We start from the raw sequence: 15,536 nt of genomic DNA, 5'->3' as shown, positions 1-15,536 counted from the left end.
CATTAAGCTATTTGTTAATTACTCACTAATCACATCTTAATTATCATCTAATCACTTTATTAATGATGTTGATTCTAGCATTTGATCCACCATAGCTCATCACATTGCTGTAATTTTAACAACACACCCTAGTATTACCCCTAGAGCTATTCCAAAAGTGGGGTCTAGAATTTGTCAGCCCATTCAAGCCATTAGCTTAGAGAACAGGAAACAAATATAATTTGGTGGCCACGGATTAGTGCAATAAAATGGGTAGAGGCCAAGGCCCTCAAAGACTCTAAGGCATCCTATGAAGTTTCTCTATAAAACTATAATGACAAGGGAAGATTTGGATGACCAATAGAGATAGTAGTGAACAAGGGACCCACTTCCTTAATAAAGTGATCACGAAACTAATAGAGCAGCACATGATAATACATAAGAAGTCAACAGTCTACTACCCACAGGAAAATGGGCAGGCAAAATCCACAAATAAAATCTTGAAGGGAATCTTGGTCTCAAGACAGTGAATGAGAATATGATTGAGTGGAACACAAAGCTGCACTCATCATTGTGGGCATTTTGGATAAGAATGCAACAGAACTTACACCTTTCAGCATGGTGTATGGACTGGAGTCAGTGGTGCCCATGGATTTCCTAACACAGAGCCTTAGGATAGCTATAGAGCAGAAAGGCTCTCTAGAATAATTAGAGGTGCACATGATTGAAAAACTACTTAAGAGGATGAAAGGAGGCTACATAGTGCATGAACAACTCCTTAAGAGGATGAAAGGAGGCTACATAGTGCATGGACAACCAAGATCGTGCAGAAAAGGAGAAAGTTGCAGGTGGGCACAAACAAGAAATCCAAGATTTTCAAAGAAGAAGATGTAGTCTTGCTATTCTCATCAAGAATGGGACCCCACATTTCAAAATTTAAAATGAGATGGACAAGCCTATTCAAAATTATCAAGAAAATGGTGACGGAGAAATCTAACATGTCTAGATGGAGAAAGCCTCAGGAAACTAGTGAATGGGTACAGGCTGAAGCCTTATTACGAAAAAATGTCAGAACTAGCATGACAAGTATGTCCTGAAGGAAAAGTGTGTCTAGATCCACATTCAGATTTGGAGAAACTAAGGAAAGTGTGTCCAAAAGGAGATCTAGATCTAGATCTGGAGAATGTCCAATAAGCAAAAGTGTGTCCAGAACCAGATCCAGATTTGGAGAATGTCCTACAAGCAGAAGCATCCAAGCAAGTAAACTACCAAGTACAGGAGCACCGGGGCGGTTGAGGCCAAAAGCAACTAACAACTCAAGGAGGACTTGGCAGACATTGGCATCTCCATCTTGTAGCACCAGCTAGAGCAGCAGCAAAATAGGAAGTAGATACAACCACAAGCTTGCAGCTGGGGCAAGTGTAGTTTGATCTCTCTGTCACCACCATTGCTGTAAGTTTTTCGGAAACCATTGACACAGACTAGGTGCAAGGATCTCTCAGATACTTACAAAAATGCATGATTGATTACCTAAAAGAGATGGAAAAATTAAGGTGACAATAAAAGAGAAGGATTCAATCATCAAGATGGTGAATAGCCACTAGGAAGCCCTATAGGAGGATCTATGTAGGAGGAGAATGGAGGCGGACCACCTAAGATAAGTGTAGAGCCAAATCAGGGACCTCCAGAAGGCCAAAAAGGAGATCAAGGAACAAATGGGGACAATAATAGAGGCCATGGCATGGAAGGAGCCGGCATGGATGTAGTTTGAAGAAGACATGGATAGGGCCAGGGATAGCTAGGCCACAACAGAAGGCTAAGTCACCTTAATTAGAGAAGAGCACATCACGATCATCAAGAAGGTGCAAACAAGGGATAATAGAGATGGAATTGATCTAGTACAGGGGTAGAAGCCAGGTTGGTTGTCTTGGATGTCAATCCATTTTTGGTCATATATGAGCTTGAAGCCGAAAAGATGGAGCAATGTGAAGGACATGCCATCAAGAATCTAAAGGAGGTGTGGGGGGATATTTAAAGAAATTGACAATGGTAATGCAAGCCCCAACATCTTCCTAGGGACAAATGGTACCCTACCATTCACAAGACAAAAATCCAAAAGGAGGTTCAATCAAACCTAGCCCAATTAACACGCCCGGAACCAACAATATCCTTGGAAGCAATAGCACCTAGCACATAGGGCAAGGAGGTCGAAACCAATGGGGGAAGTACCAACAAGGAAAAATAGCTACTAAAGGAAAATAAATAGCTAAAACACAAAGTAGAGGTCTAAAAAAATAGATTCTCTCTCCTAAAAGGAGATGGAAAGAAATGTGTTGCACCAACACACAAGAAGGGGAAGGAGCTTGTCATATACAAAGGGTCATCAATGGACCTAATCCCCGATAATGAGCTCAAAGAGCATGTGTGGGCATCACAAACAAAGAAATTGGAGAAGAACAAAGCTGCGCTTAGGGCACATATCAAAGAGATGGAAGCTTTGGTGGAAGAGTTCAAGGACCAACAGAGGCAGGACGGGTTAACAATAAAGACCCTCAAGAAAGATGTGGAGACTTACATGCCTACAAGGGTGAGAAGAGGAAGGGGAGGGACAATGATAGTCAATGAGGTGAATGTCGCATTGACAACAACTCATGCTGACCTCTAGATAAGACAAGGGTAATTGGACACCATGAGAAGGGTTCACATAGAAGAGGTGTGGAAAAGACAGGAGTAGATGGACACTATGAGGAGGGTGCATGTCGAGGAAGTCTGAGCAAAAGATAAGATGATAGAGGAATTCCAAGTCCAGGAAAAAAGGGAAAATGGGTCTAAAGAAGAGCTCTAGAAAAGGTTCCATGAGGAATCAGGCCAATAGAACATGGGTATCTAGAAGGGCACTCCCCTTAAATGTATGCATACTTTAATCTACACAGCCCAAGGAAAGCACCGTGAGACCTTCTAACTAGGAAGAGATTGTAAAATTTATGAAGCAGTTGGACTTTTAGTGTCAAAGATACAAAGACAGGGCCAAGGCAACTCACAAGAAGGTGCATTAGGGCAAGGAAGAAGCCCCTCACCAATGGATCCAGGTGAGGAGGCAAAATCTCATTCAAAGAAGCCCCTCACCAATGGATCCAACAAGAAGAAAAGAAAAGGGAGGTGTTGAAAACAAAACCTACAGGAACACCACCCTATGGGTGGAAATAGAGTCGGGGTGGGAAAATAAGGCCACAAGAACCAAATCAAACTATGTTTGAAGAAGACCTTATCACCCCAAAACAAACAGAATCCCATGCCTTTGTAGCTCGCATGGACTTGGAGGCAATGCACAGATCAAGGGCGAGGCATCCGAAGGCACGGCCCATCGATGTGCGATTCTAGAGGGCTGACAAAAGAATTGACATACAGCACAGCATGCCTATGTAAGAAGAAGGAAGGGGGCTTATAAGCCACAGTATGCCCCTGATCCACCCATCAGTTCTTCTTAGGGGGCATTGAAAAAAAGAAATACCAAAAGAAGGTGGCTAGTAAGGGCTGTAAGGAATCGAGACTAATTGGCAATCCAGCCACAAAGTTTTTTGAACAACAACTATGGGATTCATTTCTTCTAGCGGAGCATCCATCATGATCGCTATGTGTTGGCAGCCAACCAGCCTGTTTCCTCACCACCCAAATTGCTGTTGGACTGACCGTTGTACAACAAACTAGGCCTTCTAAGAGGATAGAAGAGTTGGAGTGGGACTAGTCTACATGGATGAGATTATAGGAGTGAGTGCATTACTGTCTAGATAGAGATACTCATGTCGGGTCTATTGAGATTCCGAGGAGAGGAACAATACCAATTAGGGACAGAGGAGAGTTGAGAGAGAAATTCATGAATAAAGTTCTTACTAAGACACTGTACTCTAATACTCAAGAATGGATTGAGCCTTGTCTTATTGTTTCTTTCACTCTATTTGTCTCTTTCTATTTATTGTTCAATCTTGTGTAAAGTAATCCCTATCTAGATGTGGAAGGCTGTCTAGAATCCGGATGGCCTTAGAAACTAGCCTATTGTGCATTCGTGATCAGCCTCTCGACACTTAGGTAGACAATTGCTCAATGTCCTAGTGTTGGCTTAATGCATTGGGCATAATTACATTAGTTGTTACTCCTTCAGAGCTGACTAGGTGGTCTGGAACCACATAAGTTCTAGGTCCAGACCAAAAACCAACAATGAATTATGTAGACTAAATAATATTTCAATATGTCATATGAATCACCACGTGTGCTTTGAGAACTATTTATCAACATGCATAAGTTCATTATATATTGGTAGATATTGTTTAAATTTTAATATATGGAGGAGTGAATCACGCCTATGTATGCTTAGATAAATATTATTCATGCATATTTTCTTTAGACATTGATTAATATCCTTTAAATAAGCTACACTACTCATAATAATGGTACCTCTCATTCAACGATAATATGTCTCTAAGTAAGGAGAGTAACTACTATATTAATTTTGGGAATACACAAAGCCAATGTATCCATGTACAAATGTGTACAAACACTACACATGCACACATGCTAACATAAATAGAAATGACACATGCACACACATACATAGACACAACACATGTATCCATGTATACATGTGTAAAAACACTACTACACATGTACACATGCCAACATACAAAGAAACAACACATGCATGCACACACACACAAACATGCACCCCCCCACACATGGATCTTTTTTTATGGACATATAGAAAAATGGGTAATTTCCTTTTTATGGGTATTTATAAGATAATATATGGTAGAGTATTATACACACCACATAAATATGTATGCACTATTCATTACTTCATCATATTTTTTAACAAATAAATACACATATACAATGATATAAAATAGCTTCACTCACTTAGAGAGAGAGAGAGAGAGAGAGAGAGAGAGAGAGACCTCCGTGGAAAACTCTTTCAGACCTTGTCTTGAAGAATCTGCTAGCATTTTAACAGCAACTTCCTCACCACTTTGTAGCACCCCATGAAATACTGGCCCAAATCCTCCTTCACCAATTTTTGTTGTGAATTGAGTTGTTGCAATGGATATTTCATCGTATGTGAAATTTTGTGTGATAAACGGAACATCTTGCAGACGATTATTACCTATAAATAAAAGCAATTAAGATATTTATTCAATTAAAAAAGTTATAATACATGTTTTATGGAATTAGTTGATCATTTAAAAAAAATAAGTTATTGATTTCAAAACAAAAAATCTTTCTTACTATTCCTACCCATAAATAAAAGTACTTACTTTTGAGCACTTAAGATAAAAATATATAACATGCATTGCATTCCACTACTTGATCATTTGTTTAATCATTAAGTTATCAATGTCAAAATAAATTCACCTTTTTTTTCTAATTGAGTGCTTGGTATTGTTTTGATCACATTCCTGATATTATGTATTCCTACATGGTATCATAGCATAGGGTCTAGGCAAAGCTTATTTTCGATAGTTTGCTATTTGAAGGAAAATTTAAAGAGATGGCCTAGCTTACAAATAATGCAGCCGCTTGGGCTCACCCTCTACCTTTTGGTGGAGGGTCAAGAGGGAAGTTGGATGGGAGAAAAAACATTGTTTGCAAGTTCAAGACTAGATCCATTTTCGGTTCAATCCAATCCTTTAAAAAAAATCATAAGCCCAGGGTCTGACATATCAAATTCTGAGCTCAACATCTCCTATTTTTGTTGGACCTTTTCTTCATGGTTTCTCATTGTAAATGAGGTCATTCACATGTAGGACAATGATCATGTACCTGCCTTGCTTAGAGAATAATATTCAAATTTGCATCGAATGGGCAATTAAAAAGACCAATATTTATAAAGAAAATATCTATTCTCATACCTTGCTCGAGGGGCCTATTTTAGCCCATACAATACCTTCTATAGTCTGCATACTTTTTTTCTGAACCGAGTATCTCAAACTTTGGTGGTTGTGCCATATAAACCTCCTCCTTGAGATGGCCATTCAGAAAAGTTGACTTCACATCCATTTACAAATCTGCATTTGATGGGGAATTTGAAATGCTAATACCTATAAAGAAAGTATTTACATTGGTAACATGCTTGAGGGGCCTATTTTAGCTTGTGGAATGCCTTTCGAAGTCTACACACTTTGTTTTCTAAATCAAGTATCTGAAACTTTGTTAGCTCTCCACCACACAAACCTCCTCCTTGAGAAGGACATTCAAAAAAGCCATTAACAATATTGGCCACTTCCCATGAACAGCCAAGAAAGCAAGTACTATATGAAATAGTGGTCAATCTAGCTATGGGGGTGAATGTCTCCTAAAAGTCAAACCCTTCAACCTATGCAAACCCCTTCACTCTATGAGCCTTGCCTTTTACTTATCCCCAATGTACCATCATACTTATACTTGGCCTTTCAAACCCACTTGGTGCCAATAATCTTTCGTCTTACAGGATGATTCATAAGATCCCAAGTGTGGTTTCTCAAAATTAAGTCACTCTCTAACTTCCTTTCCCCCCTCCCCCCTATTGCTAGTGCTTCCTCCAAGCTGTTGGCTCTTATAATTTATTGCTAGTGCTTCCTCCAAGCTGTTGGCTCTTAATTATGTCACCCATCAAGGACATATTGACAATAATGTGAGCAGAGGCCCTCTTCTAATCTATTCTCTTGGATCTACGAATATCTATTGGCTAGCGAAGAATTCCCATCCAAGAGTTGATTCACCCATTTAGGATGTGGCCCCTTATGAGGTGTGTTGTGGGCTTCTTTTCTTTATCATCTATTGAATCCACATCGTATAGAGTTACTACTACCACTGGTGGTTTGGTCTTCTAGGCTATTTCTTTGTTGAAGATGGATACCTCTCCTCCACTTGATAAGGACATTCCTTGAACACCACATCACAACTGACAATTATCTTATTTACCTCAAGGTTGTATAATCGATAACCCTTTGAGTACATATTGTACTCCCCAACAAGATACACTCTCTACTCTTAGAATCCCACTTGGCTCTGGATGAGTCTAGAACATGCATAAAACAATCACAACCAAATGTCCTCAAATAGATAATTGAGAATTTATTACTTGAATAAGATTCTTGAGATCTATGTCATGTCCTTAATTTCCTTTGTGTAACTCTTGTTAACAATATCCTTTGAGTCCATACTATATTCCCCAATAAGATACACTTTATGCTCTTAGAATCCTGCTTGGCTTTGGATGAGTCTAGAACATGCATAAAACAATCACAACCAAATGTCTTGAAATATGTGACTGAGGGTTTCTTACCTGAATAAGCTTCTTGAGGTGTCATGTCTTTAATTACCTTTGTGTAACATCTGTTAAGGATATGCACCGTAGTGTTAATTATCTCGGCCCAAAAGGAGTTCTATACTCCTTTACCTTCAAGCATACTCTATGCCATCTCTACCACTATGTGATTCTAGCAAGAATCAAATGGAATCTTTATTTCTCAGCAAAGGCATGCATGAGGCATTCAACATGGATGAGTGCAAGTTATTGGGGTTACAACCATGGAGGTTGATGCAAAGCTTTCCTTTGAAGATGCTTCTCCACTTATGGATATGAAGGAGTATAGGAAGTTTAATCTTACTATGCAATGCATATCTTGACATCAACTTTTTAGTTAGTTTCTTTAGTAGATTCTCAAATTAGCCTTAAAAGAACCATTGGAAGGCTATGATGCGGGTGTTAAAATACATCAAATGTACCTTTGGGTAAGGTATCACTTACAAATCGGGCAATTCTTTGGCTAGATTTTGTGACTTGGATTGGGAAGGAGATGTAATAGCAAGAAATCATTTTCTAATTACTTATTGGGTCTAGAATTACATCTCATGAAATCAGTAAGAATAGCCTAAAGTGGCACTTTCTTCTACAGATACTGAGTATAAGGCATATTGCTTTGCTTCATGTGAAGCAGTCTAGTTGAGAAGGATCTTAGGAGACATGGATGTTACTCAAAAGAACGTGATAGTGTTGCTATGCAGTAATTAGAGTTGTACAGCTATCGCTAAGAGCCCAGTGTTTCAACCTCACATGAAGCACATTGAGATATAGTATCATTATATGTGTGAGCTAATTATGGATGAAGAGGTGGAGCTTGTCAACTTCCCGATAACAAATAATTATGTACACATTTTTACAAAGGCTCTAGGGAGATATTTGCTAAAGCACCCGTTAGGAAAAATTTGGACTCAAATTGGGCCTTTTAAGGATTTGTACACATTCTCTCTCTATGAGAATGGGCTCATGGTCAATTTTTTGTAAATCAACTCAAAAGCGAGGAGAGTTTGGACATTTAGAATCTACTCTTGGAGACCTTTCCAATGATATATAGCATGACGGCCAATTTTTCCTATTCAAGAAGTCTCCAAATTTGGTGATGATGTGGCACATTACATGCCACATCATATCAATTTTGGGGACTTATTAAATATGCAAAATTTTTCATCATGCTATATATCATTGGAAAGGTCTTGAAGAGTAGATTCCAAATGTCTACACTCCACTCACTTTTCAGTTGTTTTGGAAATTTTTTACCATGAGCCCATTTTTGTAGAGAGAGAATGTGTGTAGATCATAAAACGGCCCAATTTGACTCCAAATTTTCCCTAATGATCTTCATTGAGTTGGCATGAACCAAAGAGATAGTTTGCCTATGGGTGGACATTAAGGGGCAATATTACAAAAGAATTTCCTCAATGCTCAAACCTTATGTTTTTTTTGCTACGGTTCATGGATGTGCTCTATTTTATAAGGCCCTTTTTATGAGGAATATTTGTTATGTGAGCACTTGGGCACCCAACAATTCCAAGTTCAGACAAGTTTAGATAATGGATGCCCAATAAGGAGACAACTTATGTAGACTTGGCTTTGTGCCAAGTAGGATGCATGCTCGTGCGGGATATGTGACCACATTAGTGAGTGCTGGACAACAAATGGAGGATACATTGTTCTTGGATTGCAGCACCTATTTGAGGGTTCATATAGCCTTAGATGCAGTGGGAGCTACATGGTAGTTGTACTCTAATACATTCCTAGTTAGATGATGTGGTTGGTTGGTCATGTTTTACCAGGCCATACTAACCCTAGATACGATATATAGACTAGTTTGGAAACTTAAGTTCATCATTGAGTTCCTTGTGTTCAAAAACTATTGTAAGCAATATATCCTTTGTCCATAGTCTATTTGGATCACCATCAAAGCTCCTTACCTAGAGCACACGGGTCGGTAGGACACTTTTAGTTTGTAATCAATTTTTTTGTAAGAAGTAATATTGTTTACTTTCCACTTCTTTCTGCAAATCAATTATTTACATTGTATTAATACATCTTCCACTATTGTTTATTCTTACAAGTATATGTCACAAATAAAGGAGTTTTGAGAGTAATTCTCAATATTGGATTTATCTATATAAATGAATGTAGAAGATTTGACCCTAAACCATTGCCATGTAATATAATGGCATCATGTCTATACAAACTTTAAATTTCTTGTGAAATCTAAAGAAAAGTATGATTTATATTTAAATATTATTCTTTAGTAGAACATATATCTCAAAATGTGCACAACACAAAATATATTTAGGCCAATTTCAATGATAATTTGAATGATCTTTGGTTTGTGAGTAGGTATTGTAAGTTTTCCAATAAATATGAATAGGAATATATGTCACAAATAAAGAAATATTATAATTCTCAATAATGCTTAGTATTGGATTTATTTATATAGATGATTGTGGAAGCTATACGTTGGCATTAGGCTTATGCAAACTTGATATCTAGAGAAAGTTATGAGTTTTGTTTTAATACTAAAATGAATACCTTAAAACATGCACAACATAACACATATAAGGTTATGCCACTTTTATTGATATTATGGTTTGCAGGAGTAGGTCTTGCAAGTTTTCCAATGAATATAAAGAGGGATATATATAAAGAGGGATATATATAAAGAAACTTTGTATAATTCTCAATAACGTTTACAAAAGTAGTCCTTATAATATTTTAATAAATATAATCAAGGCTATATGTCACAAATATGTTGAAATAATACACACAAATATCATGTAACATTGGGGATATTAGCATACGGTTCCATGGTCTAAAGGCTTGATTCAACACAAGGTTTTTGGGCATGACCATACCTCCAGAGGATAGCCATAACATGTGTGAAAGAGTCTTAGGTTGCATCCCATTCCGGGCAATAGATTCCGGGCAATAGGTGCTTTTTTTAAAAGCACTTTTGAATTATGTAGATAAGATTATCCTCTAATCACCTTTAATCACTTTTGTATCAAGCCTATAAATAGGCTGGCATATCTAATATTTACAAGTCTTTAGACTCTACTCTCTAAATTTTTTTTATGTTGTGATCTTGTTAGTCATGTGTGCATAACCCTAATCATTATTCATCTACATGATTATTGCACTTTATTAGGATCTTGATTAAGCCGCCATGAATTCCAACATGTTATCAAAGCCTTGTGCTTCTTTGCCTAATCTCAAATAATATTTTTTAATATTATTTCTTAGTATCAATGATAAGATTAATTAGTGATTGATCTCAAAAACCCTAGAAATAAGCTTTGTGGGTCTTCTTCTCTTCTACCCCCTATGATTGGAGTGTTGATTACCCTGTTCACACACCTACATTTCTCAAGAAAACACTTGAGCCGTGATCCCAATTCAAGGGTGGATCAGACTATAGCTTCAATGGTAAGAAAATGCAAATTATTGAGTACGGCAAATTTTATAGATCAATAGGTTCCTGCATTTTTTTGGGCAAACCACTCTACCACCTTAACGAAGATGAATTCGGCCAATTCCACTCACCCTCGGGGGATTTTGACCATGAAAAACTTGCTGGTGGATTTCATCCATTTGATGAATGGAGAGTGGAGGATTGTAGCATTCTCTTTAGCTCTGTCTAGTCTCCCTATAGATGGGTTTTTATAATACCTTGGTTAATTACTGATTAATATGCTTAATTGAGATATTATGGGCTTAAATCATAAGTACATATAGTGTTGCTATCCCTTTGACCTTTCTTGAAGAAAATATGAGGCAAGCCTTAGATGGTCCAAGGAGCCTCTATTCTCTATCTCCAAAACACTATTTTTTCTCATTAATTTATGATTAGTGAAAGACTAATCACTCAAGATTTTAGATAATTAGTGAGTATCAGTCATGCCTTAATCATGTGATCCAATGCAAAATATAATAAAATAAAAAAGGTCAAAAAATCCAAAACCAAAACCAAACCCTATTATTATTCTGATGTAAAGAAGATGGGGTTATTATACTTTCTTACTACACACATATGGAGAAGGTGGTTTTTAATCTTGAGTTTTTGATCTCTTTGTAAAGGTTCTAGACACTACCCTTGGATTGATTTTCCAAGTGGTAATACCTACCTACATCATTTCTAACTCATTAAAAATTGAAAAGTTTGAAGGAAATGGTTTTCGTACATGGCACCAAAATCAAGTGTAGTCTAATAAGAGAGAATACTTACCACTAGAGAAGAAAACAACATCTAGATAATAAAGGATGAAATGGCATTGATAAATCATTTCCTTGGGCCTAAATGACACTTAAATCCATCATATAGATGGAAAATAAACTTCTCAAGAGACACGGAATACTCTTGATACTTTGTATAGAGCCCAATAAAACAACTCAAAAAATAGTTTTCTCATTAAATTTTCTAAGCTGAAGATGAATCGAGAAGAGTCCCTTCCAACTTATCTTAATTACATGAGGAGTTCCTTCCAACTTATCTTAATTACATGAAGAGTATCTTAACTTAAGAAACACATTGAGGAAGATGTTTTCATAGCTGTTCTTTTAAAATGTTTCCTTTAAGGAAAATATAGTAACATTGTTACTACTCTTATCAACTTGTGTGTACCTACATTGATTGATGTCAAAGCATATCTACTGGAAGAGAAGTAACAATGTTACTAATCTTACTAACTTGCATGTACTTACACTGACTGATGTCGCAACATATTTGTTGGAAGATTTCAACAAAGTCAAGCAAAGGTAAGGCGTCACAAAAGGAGCCTTTTTCAACAAATGAGGATTAAATAAAATTGGCTCAAAAGCTCCCTTCAAAGGTTGACATCTAAAAAGGGTTTTTTCTAAAAAGTCTTGCAACTGCTATGGAAAAATAGGGGGTGAAGAGAAGAATTGTTTCTTCATAAACAAAGAATGGAAGGCACTTCTTATGGGTAAAGATAAATCAAGTGAAGAAGAACTAAAGACCTCGCATAGGTCAACTATGCTTACGATGATTAGGGTTTCTAGTCTAGGCAGAACTAGCCCCTCCTCTGTCCTAAGTTAAATGTAATCATAACTGGCTAGCAATTGTCATCAATAGGAGATGTCAAAATTATGCTACTAAAAAGTAGAGAGCCCAAAATAAAGTTCATAAACTCACCAAATCTTTATATGTAGCTCTAATAAAGAAAATAATTCATATGTTTTATTTTTAAGTGAGAATACACATGAAATAACTCGGGTGATGAGTTAGCGTTGAATGTGTTTAATTTGGTTTCATAAAAGAAAAAAAATATGTTAACTCCTAGCTAAAAAGGATTTGGAAAAATATGATGAATATTTTTTGTAAATAACTCGGGTGATAAAAAATCATTGAACGTGTTTAATTTGCTTTCATTAAACAGAACTTATGTCAACTCCTGGAGGACATGAAAAAATATGATTTATTCTTTGTTTCAAAGCTTGTCATGGATTTTTATAAATCCTAGTCGAAATCTAAAGTCCCTTTTTGTCATTCCAATTTGGCTAGTTAATAGTGACTGCTTGAGCCTCATGTGCTTTCACTTTTTCTACAAGGAGAAACACTTGTATTGATTATGTATCCTTCATAACTCCACATTCATGCTTGGTGAAAATAAGTATCAATGGTGGTATTAATTGGTATAAATAAACTTTAATGAAAGAAATATATATTCAAGTGTATCTACTACTAGCCCTATTGCATATAACATCAAAATAAAGGGGTATACACCTTGTTTAGAATTCAACCCTTATGATGGAGTCTCATATAAGGAAAAAGCAACTAATGGCATAATATAGTCAACATGAGCATAAAATCTGAATCACATAATAAACATCAACATTATAAATTTAAATCACCTTTTCTTAATATAGATTTCAAAGGGTTATTGGGGTAAATGAAATTGAAGAAAAATTGGACCTTTCACATCACGAGCATGATGAGTTGGTCATTTCCTCCACCCAAAAATTAATCCCAACCCCCCACATCATGAGTGTGATGATGAGTTAGTCATTTACCCCACCCCATAACTGAAACCCCCATAGAACCCTACCCTTGTACATAATTTTATCTCATAACATTTAAAAAAGGTTATCTCACAACATAATTGAAATCCCCAGAGAATGCTACCCTCGTACATAATTTTGTCCCACAACAATAAAAAAATAAAAGAAAGATTATATATAATAATCCATTCTTAAGAGTGGAAAATGTTTTCATCCTAGAATTTTAGTGAGAAAGAAATAATAAAGCAAACAAAAATTATTGTATAGAAATCTTAAAAATGAGTAATGATCAGAAAGTAATCTCATGAGGTAAATTGAGAACAATTAGTTGGAGCAGCCTATTTTGATTGGTGAAGTAGGATCTTTATCAGCATGGGGTTTGGGAATTCTTAACAATCCTGCCTACATATTTTTTAGTGTGGTTGCACACTATCAGCTCTACCAAATGGATCCTTTCATACTTATCTAGAATTTTTCTAGTGTTGATCATTTGGAGTAGCTAGGTCTCCAATATTTGCTGATTAAAACTACTATAAGTACTTAATCCAATTTTTACTCCTTATCTGGTGATCAATGCTACCTATCTACTAGGAGGGTCCAACTTGCACTACTTATCTAGATAATATCAATGTTACATATCTTCTACCAAGTAAAGAAATCTTCTAGTGACTAGTCTACATCACTTATCCTATCTACCAAGTAAATATATCTTCTAATGGTTAGTCTAAATCACTTAGCTTATCTATTCTCTAGTAGATAAACTAGTTATCTATTCTCTAGTTATCTATAGGTAAAGTTAGAAGCATAGGAATTTTTTTTTCCTTAAATATAGAACAAGAATATCTATCCCTAATTTTCTACCGTAGGATCATCTTAGCTTGGTGGAGAATGCAAGACATGAAACTTACATTAGTGCATAAATAACTGAACGCTTTTGTGCATACAATCAAAGTTCTAGACTACCTATGTTAAACATCAGTATAGGTTTCTATGCATGAAAAAATAATAAAAAATAAAATCATCTACATACCTTGTTTGGTTGAATCCATAGCTATACTTAATCTTTTCTCCTTGATCTTTTGAATCATTGATTTGTGAAGTCGTATAAAAGTCATCATTGATAGTATATAAAACACCGTTAGACATGAAATTACATATCTGTATCTCACGGATGGATCCGCGGATGACCTTGCATATATGTATCTCACGGATGGATCCATGGATGAACTTGCATTGCATTTACATCGTGTGTCATTGCATAAATTTTGATTTCCACTCCACCTACATATAATTATAATACAAGGTTATAAAAATTATAAAATGTGCCATAAATATTAACCTTGTCATAATAACATACATACATACAATAACTATAAAAATAAAATGCACCTACATTCAAGAAGTGTGTGCTTATCTACTCATGTGTGTGTATTTTCTTGCAAGGATCTAAAGCTATCCCTCTACCCTACATTCTTCCCTAAGCCTTGTTGAGCTATCAAGCCTAAATAGTGCTAGGGACATTGATGACTTGTTTGGGTCATAGCTTTCAAAATTATGTCCCTAGATGGGTTGGTGATATTACAGGACGATATGCCACTATCGTTGATAGGTTGTGTGATAGACAATTTGATGTACTAGAGTTATGGAATAGTTATAGCGCCATCTCATGTAGTCAAGTTCACACTATGGATCAACCTTTGTATATTCTAGTAGCAAAGTAATTTCCCTTATAGAAGATAATAGAAGGAAATTCAAACATCCATATCTTTTATGTGCTTGTCTACTCTCGTGTGTGTGTGTGTGTTTTCATGCAAGGAGCTTAAGTTGTCCCTTTCTCCTACATTCTTCTCATGGTATCAGTTCATGTGAAGAGCTCAAGAGACCACGATAAAGGAAAGCAAAGGAATAAGTACACAAGTAAGGGTAACTTCTTCTGTTTCCATTTCATTTCAAAGCAAATCTATTTAAGTAGTTGTTAGGTAGGAAAAGCAGTAAGGTGCATTGTCACATCTTATACTGCCCTCTTGCAATGAAGCAAAGGGAAATTATATTGTGGGAGAGATGTCCATAGGACCTTAGTGATTTCAAAATTTGGATTTGATCCCATTTTAGGCCACAGTTCAGATTTGTAATTTTTCTGTAAGGCACTCTCTGAAAGTGTTAATTTGACTATGCCCAATTTTTGGTTTGGTACAAA

General features: G+C 36.3%; 1 protein-coding gene across 2 annotated transcripts in view; it reads right to left on the bottom strand.

Annotated features, from left to right (window-relative positions):
* Nucleotides 1-14,528, bottom strand: part of LOC147620522 (putative LRR receptor-like serine/threonine-protein kinase At1g67720) — an 86,668-nt gene extending 72,140 nt beyond the window's left edge. The window contains exons 1-2 of one of the 2 annotated variants that reach the window (XM_086824753.1): nucleotides 14,370-14,528; nucleotides 4,929-5,134 (exon numbers count right to left, since the gene is read on the bottom strand). In XM_086824753.1, the coding sequence (XP_086680879.1) occupies nucleotides 4,929-5,134; nucleotides 14,370-14,457 (294 nt within the window). In that variant the 5' untranslated portion in view covers nucleotides 14,458-14,528. The remainder of the gene's footprint in view (nucleotides 1-4,928; nucleotides 5,135-14,369) is intronic. The other variant, XM_086824754.1, reaches the window with a different exon arrangement.
* Nucleotides 14,529-15,536: the final 1,008 nt, after the last annotated feature.

This window comes from Cibotium barometz, chromosome 31 (assembly GCF_041138505.1).
Source record: "Cibotium barometz isolate CiBa-2024 chromosome 31, ASM4113850v1, whole genome shotgun sequence".
In the NCBI taxonomy this organism is placed as follows: Eukaryota; Viridiplantae; Streptophyta; class Polypodiopsida; order Cyatheales; family Cibotiaceae; genus Cibotium; species Cibotium barometz.
Note: the sequence above shows the minus strand (reverse complement) of the source record. Positions and strands in the feature narration are given on the sequence as shown.